A 23069-nucleotide genomic window follows, 5' to 3' on the forward strand; every position below is an offset into this window, starting at 1 on the left:
TAAGGTGGTTAAGAAGTTGGATATTCAAATACTAAGGAACGGTGAGTTGCGTTTGAAGTTCTCTAAGGCTGTAGATATTGCGATAACGAATACCACAGCAGACAGTTCAGTTGAAGAGGAATGTACATATCCAGAAAGGTCAATAACAGATGTTAGGAAGATAAATATAGTTAGGAGGAAGGTAACTACGAAGGAACCCTAGGGTAACAGAAGAAATACTTCAACTGACAGACGAGAGAAGGAAGTATACGAATGTTCAGATAGAGACAGGAATACGTCAGTATAACGTAGGTGGAGTAAATAGGAAAATTCTAGGCGCTTCATTCCGGAGCCGCGCTGCTGCTACGGTCGTAGGTTCGAATCCTGCCTCGGGCATGGATGTGTGTGATGTCCTTATGTTAGTTAGGTTTAAGTAGTTCTACGTCTAGGGAACCGATGACCTCAGATGTTAAGTCCCATAGTGCTTAGAGACCATTTAAATAGGAATGTCAGGAAACTCAGCTAAAATGGCTGCAGGAAAAATTTGAAGATATCGAAAAAGAAATGGCTGTCGGAAGGACAGATTCACAGATTCTACATTTAGAACAGTCAAATCAACGACGAAGGGAGGATGGATAAAAGGAAGGAATACAGTGAAGGTCTGATTACACGATAGAAAAAGAAGAAATGGAAGTCGATTGCCAAGACAAAAGGGATCCAGTTGAGAGAGCCAGTTTGGCAGAGCCATGAAACATATCAGATCATGTTGTAACGCCGGAAATGCATATCCTCCTATTTCCATCTATTGTACTGTAAGTTTTTTCCTTATTTTGTTACCTGAACATATGACATTTCTGTGTCTTTACATATTGTAACAGTTTTACTATTTGTATATATATATTTATGCATTTATGTCGATGTATAATTGGTTTGTTTCGTAAATATTATTTGTATTTTTACGCTGGGTCTTGCCTAGGGAAAACTGCTATCGAACGATTACATCGATAGGTCGTGTGAAGAATCAAAGTGTGTAGGATCTTTGGTAGTGTTAACTCTGCCGCGTGGAGCGCGGGCAGGGCAGTTGGAGTCTGGCGGGAGTAGCGAGTGGAGCAGGTGTGTGGTGTGACGCTCCCGCGAGTTGCCGCGCTTTCGGGGTTTAGCAGCATGTAATTGCGCTCGACTTGCTATGTTAGTTTCTGGCACGGTGTCGCGGACGGGAAGCATTAGCCGGCGCACATCAAGAGCCCGTTTCGTTTGGTGACCGTGTCGAGAAGAAGGCGCGCCAACATCCAGCTTCTGCAACAGCGACGGCCGACAATGAGTGACCGTCGCCACCTCCTCGATCGACGGTTTCAAACCTTCAATCAACTAACAAGGAAGACTAAAAGCACGTAAAGTTTCAGAACTGTATGGCAGACCTCAGCTTTTCAAATTGTTCCATTTGCCTCGCAAAATTACAGCAACTCAGCATGAACCTTTGTTGCTCATTGTCCCAATTGCATTACCAAGCAGGGTCCCTTCCTTTTCCGAAATGAAACCGAGTGTCGTTGAAATTCAGACGCCAGCATTAAAGTACTATCATTACATTTCATTACTTTAGTTTCAAAGTGCAGTTAAAGCATAGCTGGCTACAATAGTTAGATTACACAAGCACAAATTAAGAGTGCGAGTTTTGTTAGCATATTTTAGCTTACCTGTGACTGCAGCTCAGCTTGGTACGTACTACATTTTACTATTGTTAATTATTCAGAATCATTTTATTCAAGTTCAAAGTTAAATCTCTTGTTTCTAAATTGCGTAGAGTCAAGTTGCTTTTGAAATGATTGTTGAGGTAGTCCAAGGCTAACCGTATTCTGCTGGATTTCGATGTGCTTCAGAAAGAAAGCTCACTATTAACTTCAGTCACTAAATTAACTTTCGATTTTCCGGATTTATTAATTCTTTTGCTAAATTAAGTCAGAGTGTAGCGAAATCTATTACTTCTGACAAACTTTCAGTTTTCACACTACACGTGTCAACCTTCAGTTGCCACGCTTCTAGTGCTAATTATATGTGTAATAACCTTTCTTTTTCAGTTACTATAGTAATTGTCCTTAGGACTGGCGACCGTGATTTCCCCCAAATCTCAAATATCTAATTACCGCTAGTTAATTGTTGACGTAACGGCCGCACATTTACTTTCTTTATTAACTTTACCCCTTTTCAAAATTAATTTCCACCAGTTTCATTTGCATTTTTCCTTTCATTTAGATGTAACCCTTTCCTCCCTCTTTACCGACAGATTAACTTCGGTGACGATTGCTTTCCCAAATTTCCCATTAGGTACACGCGGTTTAATTTTTCACTGTCATTAAGGTCGATAAGTGAGGGGGAGGTTACACGTGGCGACCTGGTGACAGGACAATCTTCAAATTTGAGGTTGTTCTGGACACGAATTTTGCATTGTGCAAATCTCGTAACAAAGTGCTGGTTACGAAATGGTCGATACGTCAGCGAGAATATTAGTCTGAGGAATCCTAATTAGATTTGAGATTTGTTATTTATATTGAAAATTATTAAAATGAGTGAAGGCAACAATTACCAAAATTTGGTAGACTTGGGTACGGAACAATCGGTCGAACAGTGGGAAACACGCACCGCGGTACCCATTGTTAAGGGGCAGGCGGCTAGCATGAAAGACGCGACCGCCGAGACGCAACAAAGAGCAGAAATGGAATTCCAAACATTAGAAAATGTTTCGGAATCGGAAGTGAAAATCAAATCGGAATCCTTTGATGACGAATACGGGGGGACAATTAAAGAGGAAGCCGCTACGGAAGTAAAACCGGTAGTTTCCGGGAATTTAACTGATTTATTGAATGTTTTGATTAACGAAATCAAGGCTCAGTCTAGCAAGATAGAAACTCAATCGGCAGAAATTAAAGCTCAGTCTGAAAAAATTGACAGGAAGCTAGACAATCAGAACAAAGCTATTAATGTTGTTAACAACAATGTTGGAGTTGTTAACACAAAAGTTGATAAAATCAAAGAAGATATTGTTGTGATTAATACCGAAATCGGTAATCTTAAACAGGAAATGATAGGCGTTCAGGCGGAAATTGCGAGCATAAATACGCGTTTTAATTCCGAAATTAGCAGAATCGAGAAAAGTGTAGGAGACGCAGTTGCTCCGATCATCGAGAATAAGGTGACGGAACAAATTCAATTAGTGCGAAAAGACGATCAACAGAAGGTGGAAACTTTAAAGGTTTTAGTATCCGAAGTAGATACCAAAGTGAGGAAGCAGGCTAATACCTGCGAAGAGAAAAAGAGGGAAGTGGAAACGCTTGCGACAACCACTTGCCAAGTGATTACGAGAGAGTCGGAATTAGAAAAGAAACTTGAAGAAAAACAGAGCTATGTGCCAATCTGTGCACATAGTTCGGAATTGTTGACGAAAGAGGAGCGGTTCGACCCCTTGAAAAAAGGCGGTATACACGCGACGGATTTCATTAAAAACTGTGAAAGAGTTTTACCCAGATCATGGACTACTAATGAGAGAAAAATTAATGCGGTTATTGATGTGTTGGCTGGTGATGCCAAGCGTTGGGGCTTAAACCTCAACATTACGAACCTGACCTTTGACGAGTTTAAAAATTTGTTTCTGGCTGAATACTGGTCAGAGCAAAAACAGCAAAGTGTCTGGCGCGAATTTGTCGTATCGAGGCCTTTCGATGCGAATTCGCGCGGCTCGATGAAGGACTTTTGTGAGGGCTGGATCCGCAAGTTGGAATATTTGCGTGATCGCCGCACGGAATCCGAAATAGTCTGGGAACTCTACAAGAAGCTTCCAGATGATACAAAACGCTACGTAGGAAGCAATTACAGGACAATCAATCATTTCCTGGAAAGAGTTGAGGACGAGGACAATTGGCGCAATAATCGCGATACTGGTAGAGGTCGTGGTAACAACAACGGGTACCACAGCAACCACAACAATCATAACTATGGGAATAATGCATACCGCAACCATGGCAGTAATAACAATAATGGTTCGGGCCGTAATAACAATCGGTACAATGCAAATAATAACAGGAATGACGGAAACCAGTATCATACTAACGTGATACGGACTTCACAGAATAGTAATAACGCCAGAGGGTGTGATCAGCCGCCTCAGCCGCATCCGGGGAGCGTATCTGCTGGGACGAGACAGGGAAACCATTAGCCGCGCCGGTGAGGGGCCGACCGGGCGTGGAGAAATTTTGGCGGCCCAATAACAGTAGAAAACCCAGGTGTCGTCGTTATGAAAATTCCGTGTGGAATAATCAACGGCGGGAGAGTGTGCCAGTGTTAGGAGAAAGGAGTGCGCCCACAGGTAGTAAATCAGCTGTATACACGGCAGTAGGAAGTACATTCACTGTCAGTGAGAACAATTTAAGTAGTGTTCCGGAAATCGATTACAAAGTGGTAGCTGTAATACCCACAGCGGAACTGGAGATTGAGTTTAAGAATGATTCGCAAGTGTTGAGAGAAGATCAGATGTCGGATAAAACGTCCGTCATCGAGCGGGGGGATGCAGAGAGGGATGAGGTCTGGTTAAGGCAGTCCGGTCGCTTATACGACGAACTAAGAGATTATAGGGGTCTGTATGGGAGAAGCGTTTATGGGGAGCGCGGGCAGGATTTGCCGCGTTTCGTCCCACAGGAAGATAGTATTTGTGAAGTGATAGGAAGTTCTGGCCCTAACCGGCAGACTTTACTAGAAATAGTTGATGTTAATGGGGAGCACGAGCAAGATTCGTCGTGTTTCGTCCCGCAGGAGTTGGCTGTTGAAGTAGTAACGGAAAGTTCTGGCCCTAACCGGCAGACTTTACCGAAAGTTACAGTGGTAGAAGTAGCCGACCCATCCGACGCAAAACTCCAGTTTAAACATTGCGAAAGTATTGAGGAGAAAGATTACGAAAATTTTAGTGATAGCCGGACACGATTGGTAGAAAAGCATGTGGATTACAGCGTGTATGAGGTTAGAGCTGACATTATACGGTCAGACGATAGCAGTGTGGGTTGCGCAGATCTAGCGGAAGTAATTGCAGAGACTACTGGGCACATTCCTCCAGGTAGATTGGCGGATGATATCAATCTGGCCAAAGTGGAATCAACGAAGGTGACAATTAGTGAAATGATAGCAGGGCAACACTCACTAGTTGACGAGTTAGAGGAAAAGGTTTCGGTATTGGAGGCGAAGCTACAGACTAAGGACAAACGTGTTGAAATTAAGACAGTATGTGAACAGAGGCTGAAAAAGCCGCCAGATAAACCGGATTTAGGATCAAAGCCGGATGGTTTTTTCTGGAATGACCTGGATATAGACGAGGATTTACTGTGGGAAAATAAAGAAACAGTCGAGGACAAGTGTAGACAGATAGTAGTGTCTGCTAATATGCACGACCTACAACTAAACGTGTTGATTGACACCGGTGCAGAATTGAGTGCTGTATCTGGGAAAATATTTGAGTTACTGAAAGACAGACCTGGTATCGTAGTTATGCCAGTAACAGGAGTGAAAGTTATCGGTGCTACTGGGAAGGCCAGTAAACCGGTCACAAAACAGATTTTTGTCAACTTCGAGATATGTGGGGCACAATTTGAGCAAGAGTTTGTCGTCGTGCCAGACTTAACTACGGAAGTAATTATCGGGTTAGATTGGCTATTAAAGTACCGTGCAGTGATTAATTGCGAAAGCAAAACTTTGACATGTACGTCACAAGATAAAACAATAGTAGTTAGCTTTGACGAGGCAGGAGACGGTGTGCATAGGCAATACCAGCCTATACACATTGTTAACTGGCCGAATGATATTGATGTAGGTATGAATTTGAACTACTGTAACGTGAGGAATCTCGGCATTGACAAAAGTGTAGAAAGTGACATGGAAGAGATAATCAAATTCCCTCCACGGATTGACATTAGTATTGGTGTGAAAAAAGATCGTTTGCGAGAAGTAATGAAGCTAAAAGCCGACGCTCGCATACGTCGTCATGACGCTAAAGCGCGTTTTGCTAAGTTTGCAATCGGAGACTTAGTACTTGCAAAAGCTCATGAGAAATCGAGCGAGATAGACAATGAAATCTCTAAATTTAAGTTTGTTTATAATGGACCATATAAAGTCATTGGTACACCTCACACAAATGCTTATTGCTTAGAGTATCCAAGTTCTGTAAAACGATTAGGTATACGGAATATTGTAGACTTGACATTGTACCAACCTAGGATTGATTGATACCACAGAATGAGTAATTTGTACAGTATGTAATATAGAGTGTAAGATTTAAGGATGTGCCATGTTGCGATGCTTTTGCCTGACCTAGAGGTCATTAAAGAACTTGTAATTAACAAGTAATTAATTTTTAATTAGACGTTTTAACCAATTGAAAAATCCAAGCTGCTAGTTTAAGTTTTCAGCTGAGTCACAGTAGATTAAGGAATGTAAATATGCTTTTGTAACTAGCTGTCAGATTTCATGAATGTGTGTTTTACTAGTCATTGCCGATGTACTTAGACGCTGTTTTAAGTTTCAGGCTAGTACATGCGTGTGATGATGGACAGTGTTGAGTTATCCACTGTGATAGTATTAAGGGACTCCTTGAGATTACTCGGGAGTGAGTTTTTCCGAAAGAATTCAGTGAAACGGACGTTCTGGAGATGCCGTTACACAGGGCGAGTGAGATCAAGCGTGCCGCACAGGCGGGCGCAACAATACTGGCGAGGCGGAGCCGCTGTCGGCTCTTGTGCCGCTGTCGGCGTTCTTTGTACTTGCGAGTACGAAAGGCGGAATAGTTTTTCTTCCCGGACAGCTGATGTGAAAGTATTCTGTTGTCAACATTTATGTTTTTGTCTACCTGCTGTATATTATTTTCTTGTTTAGCGTTAAGTGGACTCTCATGACGAGATAATAATTATGAAAAGGTTATATAAAATGTGTATTCTATGTAATTAATAATTAATTTGCGTATTTTGATCTACCTGCTTTTATGACCATGTACTCTATTAATTTTGCAAATAGTGTTCCATTTCTTATAGAGTTACGAATTTTAATGATTTTGGAATAGCTAAACCATTTCTATGCTTTCTATGAATTTTAATATGTTGTCAACCTGTTTTATTTTGTGCAAGATGACAGAGTGGAATAAGATTAGGACTGTCTCCACTCAATTTTTATGTTCTAAAAAATTGATTTATGCTTAATTAGACGAATGCTAAATTTTGATGATGTTTTGAGCATATGCATTTCCGCTATTTATTTTTTGGGACATTTTCTGAGTCTGTTTAGGTTACACGAACATCCTCAGACAATGTGGGGCACGTGTAACGCCGGAAATGCATATCCTCCTATTTCCATCTATTGTACTGTAAGTTTTTTCCTTATTTTGTTACCTGAACATATGACATTTCTGTGTCTTTACATATTGTAACTGTTTTACTATTTGTATATATATATATTTATGCATTTATGTCGATGTATAATTGGTTTGTTTCCTAAATATTATTTGTATTTTTACGCTGGGTCTTGCCTAGGGAAAACTGCTATCGAACGATTACATCGATAGGTCGTGTGAAGAATCAAAGTGTGTAGGATCTTTGGTAGTGTTAACTCTGCCGCGTGGAGCGCGGGCAGGGCAGTTGGAGTCTGGCGGGAGTAGCGAGTGGAGCAGGTGTGTGGTGTGACGCTCCCGCGAGTTGCCGCGCTTTCGGGGTTTAGCAGCATGTAATTGCACTCGACTTGCTATGTTAGTTTCTGGCACGGTGTCGCGGACGGGAAGCATTAGCCGGCGCACATCAAGAGCCCGTTTCGTTTGGTGACCGTGTCGAGAAGAAGGCGCGCCAACATCCAGCTTCTGCAACAGCGACGGCCGACAATGAGTGACCGTCGCCACCTCCTCGATCGACGGTTTCAAACCTTCAATCAACTAACAAGGAAGACTAAAAGCACGTAAAGTTTCAGAACTGTATGGCAGACCTCAGCTTTTCAAATTGTTCCATTTGCCTCGCAAAATTACAGCAACTCAGCATGAACCTTTGTTGCTCATTGTCCCAATTGCATTACCAAGCAGGGTCCCTTCCTTTTCCGAAATGAAACCGAGTGTCGTTGAAATTCAGACGCCAGCATTAAAGTACTATCATTACATTTCATTACTTTAGTTTCAAAGTGCAGTTAAAGCATAGCTGGCTACAATAGATTACACAAGCACAAATTAAGAGTGCGAGTTTTGTTAGCATATTTTAGCTTACCTGTGACTGCAGCTCAGCTTGGTACGTACTAAATTTTACTATTGTTAATTATTCAGAATCATTTTATTCAAGTTCAAAGTTAAATCTCTTGTTTCTAAATTGCGTAGAGTCAAGTTGCTTTTGAAATGATTGTTTAGGTAGTCCAAGGCTAACCGTATTCTGCTGGATTTCGATGTGCTTCAGAAAGAAAGCTCACTATTAACTTCAGTCACTAAATTAACTTTCGATTTTCCGGATTTATTAATTCTTTTGCTAAATTAAGTCAGAGTGTAGCGAAATCTATTACTTCTGACAAACTTTCAGTTTTCACACTACACGTGTCAACCTTCAGTTGCCACGCTTCTAGTGCTAATTATATGTATAATAACCTTTCTTTTTCAGTTACTATAGTAATTGTCCTTAGGACTGGCGACCGTGATTTCCCCCAAATCTCAAATATCTAATTACCGCTAGTTAATTGTTGACGTAACGGCCGCACATTTACTTTCTTTATTAACTTTACCCCTTTTCAAAATTAATTTCCACCAGTTTCATTTGCATTTTTCCTTTCATTTAGATGTAACCCTTTCCTCCCTCTTTACCGACAGATTAACTTCCGTGACGATTGCTTTCCCAAATTTCCCATTAGGTACACGCGGTTTAATTTTTCACTGTCATTAAGGTCGATAAGTGAGGGGGAGGTTACAATGTGAGGTAGAATGTGCGGGTAACCGGAATTTCTAAAACCATTGGGACATGTGTCAACAAACGACTATTCAATTGACGTGCAGAGTTTATGAATCTGGAAACATACCATCACACTTTCCGAAAGGTCGAATATAACAAGAGTAGATAAGAACAAGAACGATCATCGCACAGTGGTCTTATCAACTCATGAAACTAAGATCCTTACAAAAATAATGTATAGAAAAATGGAACAGAAAACTGTGGATTTATTAGATGACTATCGTTTTGGCACCAAAGAGAAAGTTATGATATTGCGCTTGTCAATGGAAGCAAGGTTTAAGAAAAATTACGACATCTTTAATGCGTTCGCCGATTCTGGAAAAACGCTCGACGCTGTAAAATGATGCAAGATGTTAGAATTTCTCGAATAAAATAGGAGTACGCTTTATGGAGATTCACATAATCTACAGAGTATGCAAGAGCCAAGAACGAAATAGTACAGTGGAAGACCAAAAACGATTGCTCGTATCATTATGAGCGTAATACTGGGCTGCAATCTTTCTTCTGTGTTGCGCAATCTGTACACCGAAGAAGCAATGACAAACACAAGAGATAGGTTCAAATGTGGGACTAAAACTCATGGAGAAAAATACCAATTATAAGATTTGCAGATGAAATTTTTATGCTCAGTGAAAGCAAGGAAGAACTGCAGGACGTACTGAATGGAATCAACAGTCAACTGAGCACGGAATAAACCGAAGAAAGAAAGAAATGTGGAGGAACAAAAATTATAACAGAGAGAAAATATCAATATAACTGAACTTTGTGTTCTGCCTTACAGCCTCGTTAGAGAGGTCCACCGCATGAGCGTCTAGGGAAGTGATTTCAATGGTGGTTTCCCGTTGCGTTCCACTGATGGTGAAGAAATGATAATGAGGACAACACAACACCCAGTCCCTGAGCGGAGAAAAATCTCCGACTCAGCCGGGAATCGAACACGGACCACTTGGCGTGACAGACCGCCGCGATGACCACTCAGCTATCGGGGAGGACAATATTAATATAGGGGACTATGAAGTAGCCTAATTGGAGGAATTCCGCTTTATAGGAAACGAAATAACATATGAATGACGAAGCAAGGAAGACGAAAAGCAGACTACCGCAGGCAAAGAAGCTATATCAAGCCACATTACTTTCAGGAAGAAACTCCTGATAATCTACGTCTGAAGCACAGTATTGCAGAGAAATGAATCACGGGCTTTTGGGTGCCGGAGAAGAAGGTTATCGAAACGTTTGAGATGTGGTGCTGTAGTAGGATGCTAAGACTATTAGGTGGACTGACAAGACAAGAGATGACGAGATTCTGTGAAGCATCAGCAAGGACACAAATATGTGGAAAACTTTGATGAAGAAACAGGATACTAGGACCTATGTAGAGACACCAATGAATAACCTCCGTAGTATTAGAGGGCTAAGAAGTGTAGGGTAAGACAGAGATTGAAAACATCCAGCAGATGACTGAGGACGTTGGCTGTGAGTGCTGCTCTGAGACGAAGAGGTTGCCGCAGGAAAGAATACCGAACCAGTCAAAGGACTGAAACAAAAAGAAAATGTTGGTTAAAATACAATGTACAGGAAGAAAGGTACATTCTTTGATGGAAGATAGTATTAGTGATTCTGACAAAACTCCCTATGCTCTTTTCCGAATGGTTTCCGATATAGATCATATTTCATATCACTTTTGTACGGTTTTCTTGAGTAACTCGAAAAACTCACCCTCCAAACAATACGTGTGCAGTATGAAATGAAACTACACTACTGGCCATTAAAATTGCTACACCACGAAGATGACGTGCTACACACGTGAAATTTAACCGACAGGAAGACGATGCTGTGATATGCAAATGAGTAGCTTTTCAGAGCATTCACACAAGGTTGGCGCCGGTGGTGACACCACAACGTGCTGACATGAGGAAAGTTTCAAACCGATTTATCATACACAAACAACAGCTGACCGGCGTTGTCTGGTGAAACGTTGTTGTGATGCCTCGTGTAAGGAGGAGAAATGCGTACCATCACGTTTCCGACTTTGATAAATGTCGAATTGTAGCCTATCGCGATTGCGGTTTATCGTATCGTGACATTGCTGCTCGCGTTGGTCGAGATCCAATGACTGTTAGCAGAATATGGAATCGGTGGGTTCAGGAGGGTAATACGGAACGCCGTGCTGGATCCCAATGGCCTAGTATCACTTGCAGTCGAGATGACAGGCATCTTATCCGTATGGCTGTAACGGATCGTGCAGCCACATCTCGATCCCTGAGTCAACAGATGGGGACGTTTGCAAGGCAACAACCATCTGCACGAACAGTTCGACGACGTTTCCAGAAGCATGGACAATCAGCTCGGAGACCAATGGTGCGGTTACCCTTGACGCTGCATCACAGACAGTAGCGCCTGTGATGGTGTACTCAACGACGAACCTGGGTGCACGAATGGCAAAACGTCATTTTTTCGGATAAATCCAGGTTCTCTTTACAGCACCATGATGGTCGCATCAGTGTTTGGCGATATCGCGGTGAATGCACATTGGAAATGGCTCTGAGCACTATGGGACTTAACATCTGAGGTCATCAGTCCCCTAGAGCTTAGAACTACTTAAACCTAACTAACCTAAGGACATCACACAAAACCCAGCCATCACGAGGCAGAGAAAATCCCTGACCCCGCCGGGAATCGAACCCGGGAACCCGGGCGCCGGGAGCGAGAACGCTACCGCACGACCACGAGCTGCGGGCGCACATTGGAAGTGTGTATTCGTCATCGCCATACTGGGGTATCACCCGGCGTGATGGTATGGGGTGTCATTGGTTACACGTCTCGGTCACCTCTTGTTCGCATTGACGGCACTTTGAACAGTGGACGTTACATTTCAGTTGTGTTACGACTCGTGGCTCTACGCTTCATTCGATCCCTGCGAAACCCTACATTTCAGCAGGGTAATGCACGACCGCATGTTGCAGGTCCTGTGCGGGCCTTTCTGGACACAGAAAATGTTCGACTGCTGCCCTGGCCAGCACGTTCTCCAGATCTCTCACCAATTGAAAACGTGTGGTCAATGGTGGCCGAGTAACTGGCTCGTCATAATCCGCCAGTCGCTCTTCTTGATGAACTGTGGTATCGTGTTGAAGCTGCATGGGCAGTTGTACCTGTAAACGCCATCCAAGCTCTGTTTGACTCAATGCCCAGGCGTATCAAGGCCGTTATTACGGCCAGAGGTGGTTGTTCTGGATAGTGATTTCTCAGGATGTATGCACCCAAGTTCCGTGAAAATGTAATCATACGTCAGTTCTAGTATAATATATTTGTCCAATGAATACCCGTTTATCATCTGCAATTTTAATGGGCAGTAGTGTATACTAAATTTCCTACAAAAAAGTTCCTATTCAAACTCCCTGACAGATCAAAACTGTGTGCTGGACCAAGACTCGGGAGCTTTGCCTTTCGCAGGCAAGTGCTCTTTCTTCCAGCAGTGCTACTCCTGCAAGGTTAGCAGGAGAGCTTCTGTCCAGTTTGAAAAACCGGCACGGTAGCTCAGCGTGTTAGGTCAGAGAGCTGGCTGCTCTCTGTAATAAAAAAACTCAGTGAAGGGATCAACGATGAAATTCAACGGGTGTTACGTGACATCCGCTACGAACAAATGCAGCGAACAATAACGAACAAACTTCAGAAAGAAAAGTCGGCAGAGTACTTACCCGCGGAGGGCAAAGGTCCCGAGCTCGATTCTCTGTCCGTCACACAGTTTTAATCTGCTAGGAAGTTTCATACCAGGGCACACATCGCTGCAGAGTGAAAATTTCATTCAAGATCCTATTCATTTTTTCTGTAGGACTAATAGTTTGCGCGAAGAGAGCGTGAGAATACTGAAAAATCTCATGTGACGGGTATTCGCTGTAGCTTAGGTAGTTTCCACATTTGTAGACTACAAATGTTCTGTATTACATTGTTCGTCTAAGCTTCCTCTGCACTACTGTGGTGCACTCTAAACAGCAACAGGAAATAAATAATAATGTACACTACATGTGTTCTATCTCAGAAGCCATTCAGAACCGGGCATTTGTCATACGAAGCTTTTTGTTCCAAATCATTAATAGTATCACAACTCTAAGCACACTCCTTTCTTCTTGATTCAGCCTGTATAGAACGTAGTGGGACAATCAGCTTAAAGTCCATCTTCTGTAAACAGTAAAAAATGTGGAATTAAGTGCCATCTGTACACACAGGAAAATTTCCGAATTCATAAATCTATAAAGGAATGGAAACTCCGTGACTAAATTAAAAACAATAATATAGTCTTCTTAAACTATTTTAGCGGTTTACTGAGATTTTTCTCATTACCAATCAGAAATTTTGTATTAAATAGGAACATCAGCTATATCTATGTTGTAAAAATAAGTTTGGTTAATATATATATATATATATATGTCAAACAGAATTTTTTCGTGTTTTAAGACACAGTCGCTCCAGTTTGGTTAATTTCTCCAGGCTTTCCAGTACTATAGTGGGAAACACACATACACACACGCAATACGTATAGGCAGAGTGTTTCAAAATTTCAAAGTCTTTGCGTCGGATCATATCGTGGAGAATAACTTTTGTTATGGATAAAATATAGTTCCTGATTCGCACCTAAAACATCTTTGCCCCCATACAGACACTCATCCTTAATTTTTTCTTGTAGAAAATAACTATCAGTTTAATGGGGAGTGTAGTATGCAGATGCAGCACACTTAGTAGACCCAGTTAGTCGGGTGAAATCTCGCCGTCCCAGGGCTGGCGAATTCAATAAAAAGGCGCCTAGCGTCGTAGTATTGACAGATTTTCGGACAATCTTGGTGACTACAGCGAGGAAGAAGGTGAAAGATCCATCAAGATTTTCAGGTGATGGAAGAACGATATCAAGATAGAAGAGACATGGTGCCAGACTACTGCCAGACTCTTCAGCGTGACTAAATCAACTGGCTCTGAGCACTATGGGGCTTAACATCTGAGGTCATCAGTCCCCTAGAACTTAGTACTACTTAAACCTAACTAACCTAAGGACATCACACACATCCATGACCGAGGCAGGATTCGAACCTGCGACCGTAGCAGCGGCGTGGTTTCGGACTGGAGCGCCTAGAACCGCTGGGCCATCAGCGTGACTGTAATGACGATCAGCACAAGAGAAAATCACAAAGGCGAAGTTTTCCGTATGAAAATTGTAATGTTTTTAAAAGACTGTCTGTTTATTCCTTTCTTCTTCTATTACATGCTGAATCAACAGTGAAGCTGCATTTTTGTGATCCTCTTCATATGCTTTTCTCATTTGCATTTGACTGTGTACACAATGTATTTCAATATTTTGGATTTTTGTTTGTTTGTTTATCTACATATTGTACATTACCATAACAAATAGAGCCAACCTAGCAATCTATTCGAATTCAGGGCCATAAAGTTACCCAAAATTCACTGTCAATTGATTGGCATCAAAACCACTGTTGACCGGTGTAATGTAGGAGGCTACTTGTGAAGTAGAAAACAATTAAAACATAAATGCAGACAGGAAAAATGCCGAAACAGCAATAATTAATGTAATCTTATTTGTAAGCCCACAAATGAGAGGATACATTCTCAATGGTTGATGTTTCCTTGGAAACGAAAGACACTGCATGCATGACGTGGCCTGTTCCCTCTCTCGATATGAATCCCATAGAGCATGTCAGGGATACAGTAGGGAGACGGGTTGCATCAAATCAACATATACCAACCACTCTCCGAGACTTGTGAGTAGCTCCGCAGAAAGAACGGGCGTTATTGTCTCAACGGTACATTGATCACATCATTCACAGCATTCTCCGTCGTTGTCAGGCCTGCATTGCTGCCAGAGGTGGTCATACGCCATAGTGAGCACAGTAACCAGTTGTCGCAATGTGTGAGCAAATCTGTTAAGTTGGAAAAAACGAAGAACATTTTCGTCTACTGTTATGTATCTTTCAGTTATTGACGTTCTGTATTCTTTACATTGTTTTCACTTTCCTATCAACTGTTTACACAGTTTTGTGTCAAAATAAACGTATCCTTGCAAAATTTCCGTTTCTTGTTATAATTTTGGACACCAGTGTATATAAAGTGATGTGCACTCTGTAAAGACAGAGAAGTGTAACAGAGCAGTATTTGGAGATCTGGAGCAATAGAGTGATGCTTTTTCTGCTACGAATACGTCCATTTCAAAAACCAACAGGTTTCAAGCAATTATTTGTTACGTGCAAGTCATCATTGTTCTGTGACATTACACGACACGAAGACTGTTGTAACAGGTTTGAAATTGGCTGTGAGCAATAATGGATTAGCCGTTACAGTACTCTCTCGGTTTTAGAATAAACAGGAAGAAGCAAGTGCATCTTCGACTGCGTCTGCCGGTGGCGTTACTGGAGCGGTGATTTCCTGTATTGGGAATTCGATTCGGGGTAAACATGTTACCGCTGATTGCTGATGACCTTCTGAATCTGAACCTCTTGCTTCCAACGGAATCGATGGCCCCGCTGGCTCAATATCGCTGTCTGCAGAGCAGATTCCTGTTTATCATACCGCACGCTCTGCGTCATAGCTTCTAAACATGTTTTGTTCCTCTCATTCGTTCAGACGTATTCGGAAAAACTATGGTTCAAATCTCCGTCAGACCATTCAGATAAGAATCTTTCCTTCATTTCCTCAATTCGCTAAAGACAAATCTCCCCTCATTCCTAGCTACTTCCCTGTTTCTGATGACTCCATACTTCTTTTTACTTGCTCGATGGGCGTTAAGAAGTCATAGAAAGTTTTGCAGAACTGACAATTTATTAAATCTGTTACAAAAATGGAATATAATCGTTTGGTTACGCACTTCGATCTACCATTCGGCATAAAAGAAACGAAAGCTGTCCTTCCTTCTTAATATTAAGCCATTTCTAAGGACTTTCCACCACCAACTGTAAATCATTTGCCAGTGTCTCCTTGTTCAGTGTGGGAAATTAGTGACTTTAAGAGCCCCACCTTTCCTTTAAACGGCTGTCACTAGAGTCAGTCTTGAAACTTGAATCATTACGATGCTAGACCCATTATCATCAGCTTCGCCAAATACCACAAAAAGTTCATCAATACAGAGGCTTACCGACAATCACTCTTCCCCTGCACTATTCGCGAGTGGAACAGGGTTGGAGGGTTAAGGTAGTGGTACCGAAAATACCCTCCGCCACACACCATTATGTGGATTGCGGAGTGTGATGTAGAGGAATAAGGAGATTCTCCGCAGAAGGAACATGTGGAAAACGTTGAAATAAGAAGAAGGAACTTGATTTGCGGGATGTACTTTAATATCTGTTTTCCTCTATAGTTTTTACCCTCTGAAGCCCCCTCTAGGACGATGGAAGCTGTTCCCTGATATCTTAACATCTATCCTACCATCTGTTAAGGTATCGGGGAACAGCTTCCATAGACCTAGAGGGAGCTGTAGAGGATAAAAACTATAGAGGAAGACAGAGATTGAAATACATCCAGCAAATAATTGAAGACGTAAACTGCAAGTGCTGCTTTGAGATGAAGAGGTTGACACTAGAGAGGAATTCGTGGTGGGTCGCATGAAACTAGTCATAAAAAAGGGAGACATAAAGAGGGGTGAGGGGTAGGGTCCTCCAGTGCTGCAGCCTTCTGTGCAAACTCCAATGCACGCCATGCAGGGAGCTATAGAGGGTTCATACCCTTCCGTATAGCCTGACCAAAATTACTTCACGATAGACCGCTAAGTAGTAATTAAGGGCGTGACACTCACAGGGAAGGCGTGTAATATCTTCAATCAATCCGACAAGACCATTAGCTGCAGCTAATTCCCATGGTTGCGAATTCTTCACCCCCAAACCTACAGCACTTCATACTTGCTGCAGTTTCACACGATATGCGGATATTTTCGGAATGTATAGTGCTTCATATAGGTTAGATTCTTTTATCAATTAATGATTCCGTTATAAATATCGTTTTTTGCCCGGACACACTTCATACTGCAGATATTTGCAAAGCCAGCCGGTATGCATAGGTCCAATAGTCAAAGATTATTTCTGTGGCGCTCGCCAGTGGGTTTGCGGGGTGTGGAAGTTGCAAAGTGACGCCGAATTCTGACACACGGCCCCCACCGTTGCAGGAGAGCGCAGCCATGCCGCCTCCACCGCCGCCGCCGCCGCCGGGGGCGGCATCCGGCCCGGCGCTTGGGGCGTCTTCCTGCAGGCGGATGTTGCTGCTCGCCGCCGTCCTCTTGGCGACGCTGTGTCCAGGTGAGTGGCCTCCAAACGGCTTAGTTACGTAGGTAGTTGCATGATCCGTAGATCACATTCACGATGCATGTTAACGTGTGGAATTATTACCGGAACAGAATAAAACATGCACTCTGTGAAAAATTATTTACATGGCTAAATGCCGTGGTGTATAGGATAATTGAGCTGCCCCTACCAGTGTCGTTTTATGCAACCCGCAATTCCAAATCTAATGAGTCCCCAGGGCTGTGCGAGCGGAGTCGAAGAAACTTTTCAGTTCCTGAGTTTCCGTCCAGAGGTGTGCTGCACATCTTCGAAGCCTTATCTGCATGTCGCCTCTAGGTGCTTTAGCTCAGTGGGAAGGCTGTCTTGGCCACAGGTGAATCGTGCCTTGAAATCAAGTCTACGAGTTGTGGTGACTAATAGCGGCATACAAATACAGATCAGTGCACAACCTGTGTCCCAGTTTGCCATCTTCTTTCCGTATCGCCAGGATCTCCAGAAACGGGACCTGTAACAACTCTACGGTAAATCTTATGTTGAAGCCAGGTGAAGTGATTGATTTAAGCCGTCCCGTCCACGTGGTCAAACGACTAACGTGTCATCTACGTATCGGTAGGAACAAATTGTTTTATTTGGGCTTCCTCCAGTTCCTCCTCCTCGATATCTTCCATGAATGAATTTGCTACAACCGGTGACGCACGACGCTCTATAGCGATACCGTCCATCTGTCCATAATTATTTCCATCGAACAAGAGATAAATTGAAGCGAGCACAAACTCGAAGAGTCTCGTCCCCATTGGTCTCGATTGTTTATCAGTTCCATGGAGTCCTTTAATAGTACCCTGGAGAAGAATGACACTACATCGGAACTAACTAATATGTGACTACGTCTACATCTACATGGCTACTCTGCAATTCACACTTACGTGCTTGGCAGAGGTTTCACAGAAACGCTTTCGGACTATTTCTTGACTCCTCCACCCTCAAACAGCCCATAGGAAAAATGAAGGGTCACATGCCACAGTGCATCAACAAGAAAAAAAATGGTTCAAATGGTTCTGAGCACTATGGGACTCAACTGCTGAGGTCATTAGTCCCCTAGAACTTAGAACTAGTTAAACCTAACTAACCTAAGGACATCACAAACATCCATGCCCGAGGCAGGATTCGAACCTGCGACCGTAGCGGTCTTGCGGTTCCAGACTGCAGCGCCTTTAACCGCACGGCCACTTCGGCCGGCGCATCAACAAGAAATTGCCTGTTTCAATATATTCAGCTCTAAGGTTCCACCACAGGAAATAAAATCAATTAGGATATTCAGGATAGTACAAACATATATTAAATATTATTTATTCGCTTTTCAAACAAATCACACACTTTACAGGCCAGAAATGTTATGGTCCTTACAAGTAAGTGCAATAAAAATTGAAAAAAACTGTCACAACACACATTTTACCGATTGAACAGTCATGTTTCATTAAAGAAAGGAATATTTTGTGTATTATGTATTAAGAGAGCATTTTAAGAAGAAATTTGCTGATTCTCATTGATCTTCTGGTATTCCGTCATCACTGGAATCTCCACGACTCTGTGTAGTAGCTGGTAAAAATCGTGATTAATAGGGGGAACGAAGCACAGGATGAACTTTACGTGTTTCTTATCTACACTCACAAGAGGTTTTTCCCTGGGATAATTGAGGTTCTGGGCAGTGTTGTGAAGCTCAGCTGGCTGACCCTTTATTCATTAAGTGAAACTCACTTCATAGTGATTCATTTCATACATCACCACTGTATTTTGTGGGTGTGTATGTGTGTGTGTGTGTGTGTGTGTGTGTGTGTGTGTGTGTGTGTGTATCTTCTCCGGTTGTAACGCAGCTCATGCTTATCCAAGCTATAGTTTGTCCCTCAGCTTTTACCTGTTTGTTAAAACTGATGTTAAACTGTCAGAGCTAAAACAAATCATCACTTTTCATTTCCACCATATCCTGCTTTTGGTTTTTACCTCCGAATGTTTCGACTATTTTCAGGATTTCATGCGGAGTTTAATGCGTTTTTTTTTTTTTTTTTTTGACAGTGGAGACAAAATAGTGACACTTTTTAATTACAAGCCACGTGTACTGTATATATACACTATGCGCATTAACTACAGTGGTTTCCGTTGCCTTCTGCCTCTTCACGCCATTGATCGTTTTGTTTTAGGGGCAGTTTTTCACAACAGATTGTCCTGAAACTACGTCCGCTCCTCCGCTGTCTTTGACAAGCTGTTGGCAGAATGAAGATGACTCCTTATTCCAGAGTCTTCGGCCGCCATTGCTGAAGATTTTTGTTCAATATTTAATATTTTCTTTCAGACACTCTGGAGGCCGTCGCACTGAACCTACGCCTACATGTCGAGCTACTAATTATCAATTCTGATTGTGGTTCGCGCTTTCAATCTATCGAAATTCGCGTATTACGTGTGATCTTGCTAACACGTTTTGGCCTTAGTCCGTTACCGTCCATGTGGGCTTAGGATGTTAGATGTCGTTTAGTTTAATATTTCATGTTTCGATACGACTGTTCATTGCCAGCGCCTTCGTGGAGTGTTAAACTGTTGTGACATGTAACGTGAATACATTTTTTTTCCCGACACAGCGGATAATTTTAGTGTGCGTCATGAGTGATGGTTCATCATATTGTCCTCTTGCAGTCCACAATTGCACTTATAATTGTTTCGCCTAATTGTCTTCAGTATTCTTCCCTCGCTATATTCAAGCGAAGTCCTTTTGGTTTCTTTTCTACATATTGTACTTCCAGTGGGTAGAGCCCATATTTTGTATGGCAGAGTCAATCACGTGTTTTCTAATCTGGATTTTACAGTTAAAGATTCTTTCTATCGGAGAGCGCACAACTCATGTACATGCCTACGATTTTCAATAAATCGACCTTATACGAATCAGTGTGTTTTACTTCGTGGAATGGCTTCGTCCTTCCCTTGTGTTTCCATAGTTCCATAGATTCCCTCTTTAATTGCATGGTACTAATTTCACGGGTATATATAATCCCCATTCACATGATAATCGTTCCCTGATACAGATTTTATTGAAACAGTCGGGTTTTGCTAGGTGTGACGAACTTTATATGCCTCCCTTCTTTGTGTGACTGATGACCGGGACTAATCGACCCTATTGTTTGCATTAACTTCCAAAGCATTAAATTCCACCATTCCTATTGTACCTTTAATTCATTAGATAAGTACTTCCTTGTGTAAGGAGCTTATAGGACTTACGTCTGTTCGTGATGTAATCAATCTTTTCGATGTGGAGAGGGAATTTTATGTAACAAATTTTCAACTGCTGGAACTGATTCTTAGTTGATTTTTCACGGTTTCCTCTCCTATTAATAGTGCCACGTGTGTTAAATTATTATGAAATTACATTCCAAAAGAGAGCTCTCTGATACTAAGAGTATTCAAGTAATATATTGCTAATTAGTGAGAGAAATGTATACATAGAGAAATGATTGCTACTTAATGCTCGTACAAAATACGAAGCGTTCTGTCCGTTATATGACTTAATATATTACTAGGGCTTACTCGTTCATTTAATGTCGGTTCGGTACGGTCCTTGCACATCAGGTAATCGAAGATGTTATACATAAAAGTAACAGAAAAAAAAAATTATCACGATTGCCTCTGGAGCCTCGGTAATCAACCTAAACCCCTCAGCAATGCAATTAAATGTTAACAGAAGTAGTACCCAATCTTTGTTACCGACAGGTTATGTTAAAGCAAGAACTAGGAAATAAGTAATTTTCGCTTGATGTGTCACTGCCAAATAACACAGCTCGATGCAACTTGGACCATACACAGGACTGTTACAGTATGTTACAGAAGGTAACTGAAAGAAGTATGCAATGAGACGAAAGGAAGTAACGCTTTCATTTAAGGACAACACCACATAAATCACCGCGATTTCTAATTGTCCCCTGTAAGTTACAAAATATGATTCTCAATAGGGCGTGATTCACCACGGGTAGCAATGCATGCTCTGAAACGTGCTCCCGTGCTGGCCGCAAGTTCTCAAGTGGTTACTTTCTGTACTATGCTGTAGCAGTCCTATATGTGGCCCAAGTTTCTTCGAGCTATGTTACTTGGCAGTGACCTATCATGTGAAAGTTACTTTCCACCTTAAGATTTGCACATCAGTAGACTTCTTTCGTTGATCTATTCTGTTTTTCTAGTCGTTTTCTTAGTTACCTTCGTTGTACCAATCAAGCAGGAAGAAAGCATATGCCTCATCTAAATTTACAAAAACAATTCGCTTTTGCTGGATTCAAAAGAGAAGCCATCAAAATCGAGAAAAGAGCAGGTAAGTGTATAAGGAAATGAGAGTGACTCTTCAGCAGTCAGTCTCAGCTTTGAATTCGAAAATTTTAACTCTGCTCGAGTCATATAGCAAATAGAACAGAATGTATGATGGAGAACAAAAGCGGGATCGCCCCGTTGCTCCTTTAACAATTCCAGAGCCGGATCCCAGGCTCTGCTTAGCTGTTACCCTGTGTCACGGTTCATAAGATCATCAGCCATTTTAATTTCTATCGATTCTCTTATAACACTGTCCCAAAATCTGGGTGTTTGTGCTAGAATTCTGGTATCCTCATACTTCATGGCATGATCTAGTTCTAGACAGTGTTCAGCAATGGCTGACTTAGTCACCTGTCTTAATCTGGTGTGCCTCTGATGTTCTTTGCACCTGATCTCCACAGTTCTTGTCGTCTGGCCAATGTAGGACCTGCCACATTGACAAGGTATATTGTAAATCCCTGGTTTTCGTAACCCCAGGTCGTCTTTGACACTCCCCAGCAGTCCCCCAATCTTGTTGGATGGACAGAAAACACACTTGATATTGTGTTTACGGAGGATCCTACTGATTCTGGCAGAAATAGAGCCAGCATAGGGCAGATATGCCACCTTCTTTGGCTGACGATCTTATGAACCGTGACACAGGGTACCAGCTAAGCAGAGCCTGGGATCCGGCTCTGGAATTGTTAAAGGAGCAATGGGGCCAGCTGCAACACTGCACAAACAGAAGAACCAGGGACATGGAGATGGAAAACGAGTCCCTGACGGACTGCCAGGAGCACCAGACCGAAGATGGAACATCCAGAAGTGGGACTGGTGGGCGCGGACCGCAGAGGGAACATCCAGAGCCGCAGTGGACGAAAAAAGGAGCGGCAACGCTCCAACAGGCCGTGGTGAGCGGGCGCGGACCGCAGGGGGAACGCTTGGTACCCCCGACCGTAGATGAAACCCCCAGGAGCGGGGTTGGTGGGCGCGGACCGCAGAGGGAACACCTAGAACCGCAGCGGACGGAAAACGGAGCAGCAACGCTCCAGCAGGTCGTGGGGAATGGGCGCGGACCACAGAGGAAGCGCCTGCAGCCGTTGGTGGAGGGGGAAGGCCATAGGCATAAATACTGGACCAGGTCCACTCGAGGAGCAGTCTCAGGTCGCACCTGATGAAGGTTACGAGCTACGTGACCGAAATATCGTGCAAGTACGACGCTGATATCCGGCAGAACACCCGACAACCCAAGATGTCATTAGATCGCCGGGAAAGCCTGAAGAGTTACAGGAATATTACTGTTTCGAATGAGGCATATCTGGCTTTTAATATTGCAAAAGCAAAGAAATTTGTCACAAGTGGGATAGACTCCGAAAATAAGGAACTGCAGAAATGAAAAATAAATAAAAGGAAAATAAAGAGCAAAGGCCCGCTACTACAGAAAAACGAGTTTCTGTTATTAGCAAGTATGTTGTAAATTATTTACAAAAAACGTTGTTAATGA

General features: G+C 42.4%; 1 protein-coding gene across 1 annotated transcript in view; it reads left to right on the forward strand.

The window, feature by feature from the left end:
- LOC126259187 (uncharacterized) overlaps positions 1-23069 on the forward strand; it is a 1151483-nt gene that overhangs the window by 874588 nt on the left and 253826 nt on the right. Inside the window, exon 3 of the mRNA XM_049955770.1 lies at positions 17131-17260. Coding sequence (XP_049811727.1) covers positions 17131-17260 — 130 coding nt within the window. The remainder of the gene's footprint in view (positions 1-17130; positions 17261-23069) is intronic.

The sequence above is a fragment of the Schistocerca nitens genome, chromosome 5 (genome assembly GCF_023898315.1).
Source record: "Schistocerca nitens isolate TAMUIC-IGC-003100 chromosome 5, iqSchNite1.1, whole genome shotgun sequence".
In the NCBI taxonomy this organism is placed as follows: Eukaryota; Metazoa; Arthropoda; class Insecta; order Orthoptera; family Acrididae; genus Schistocerca; species Schistocerca nitens.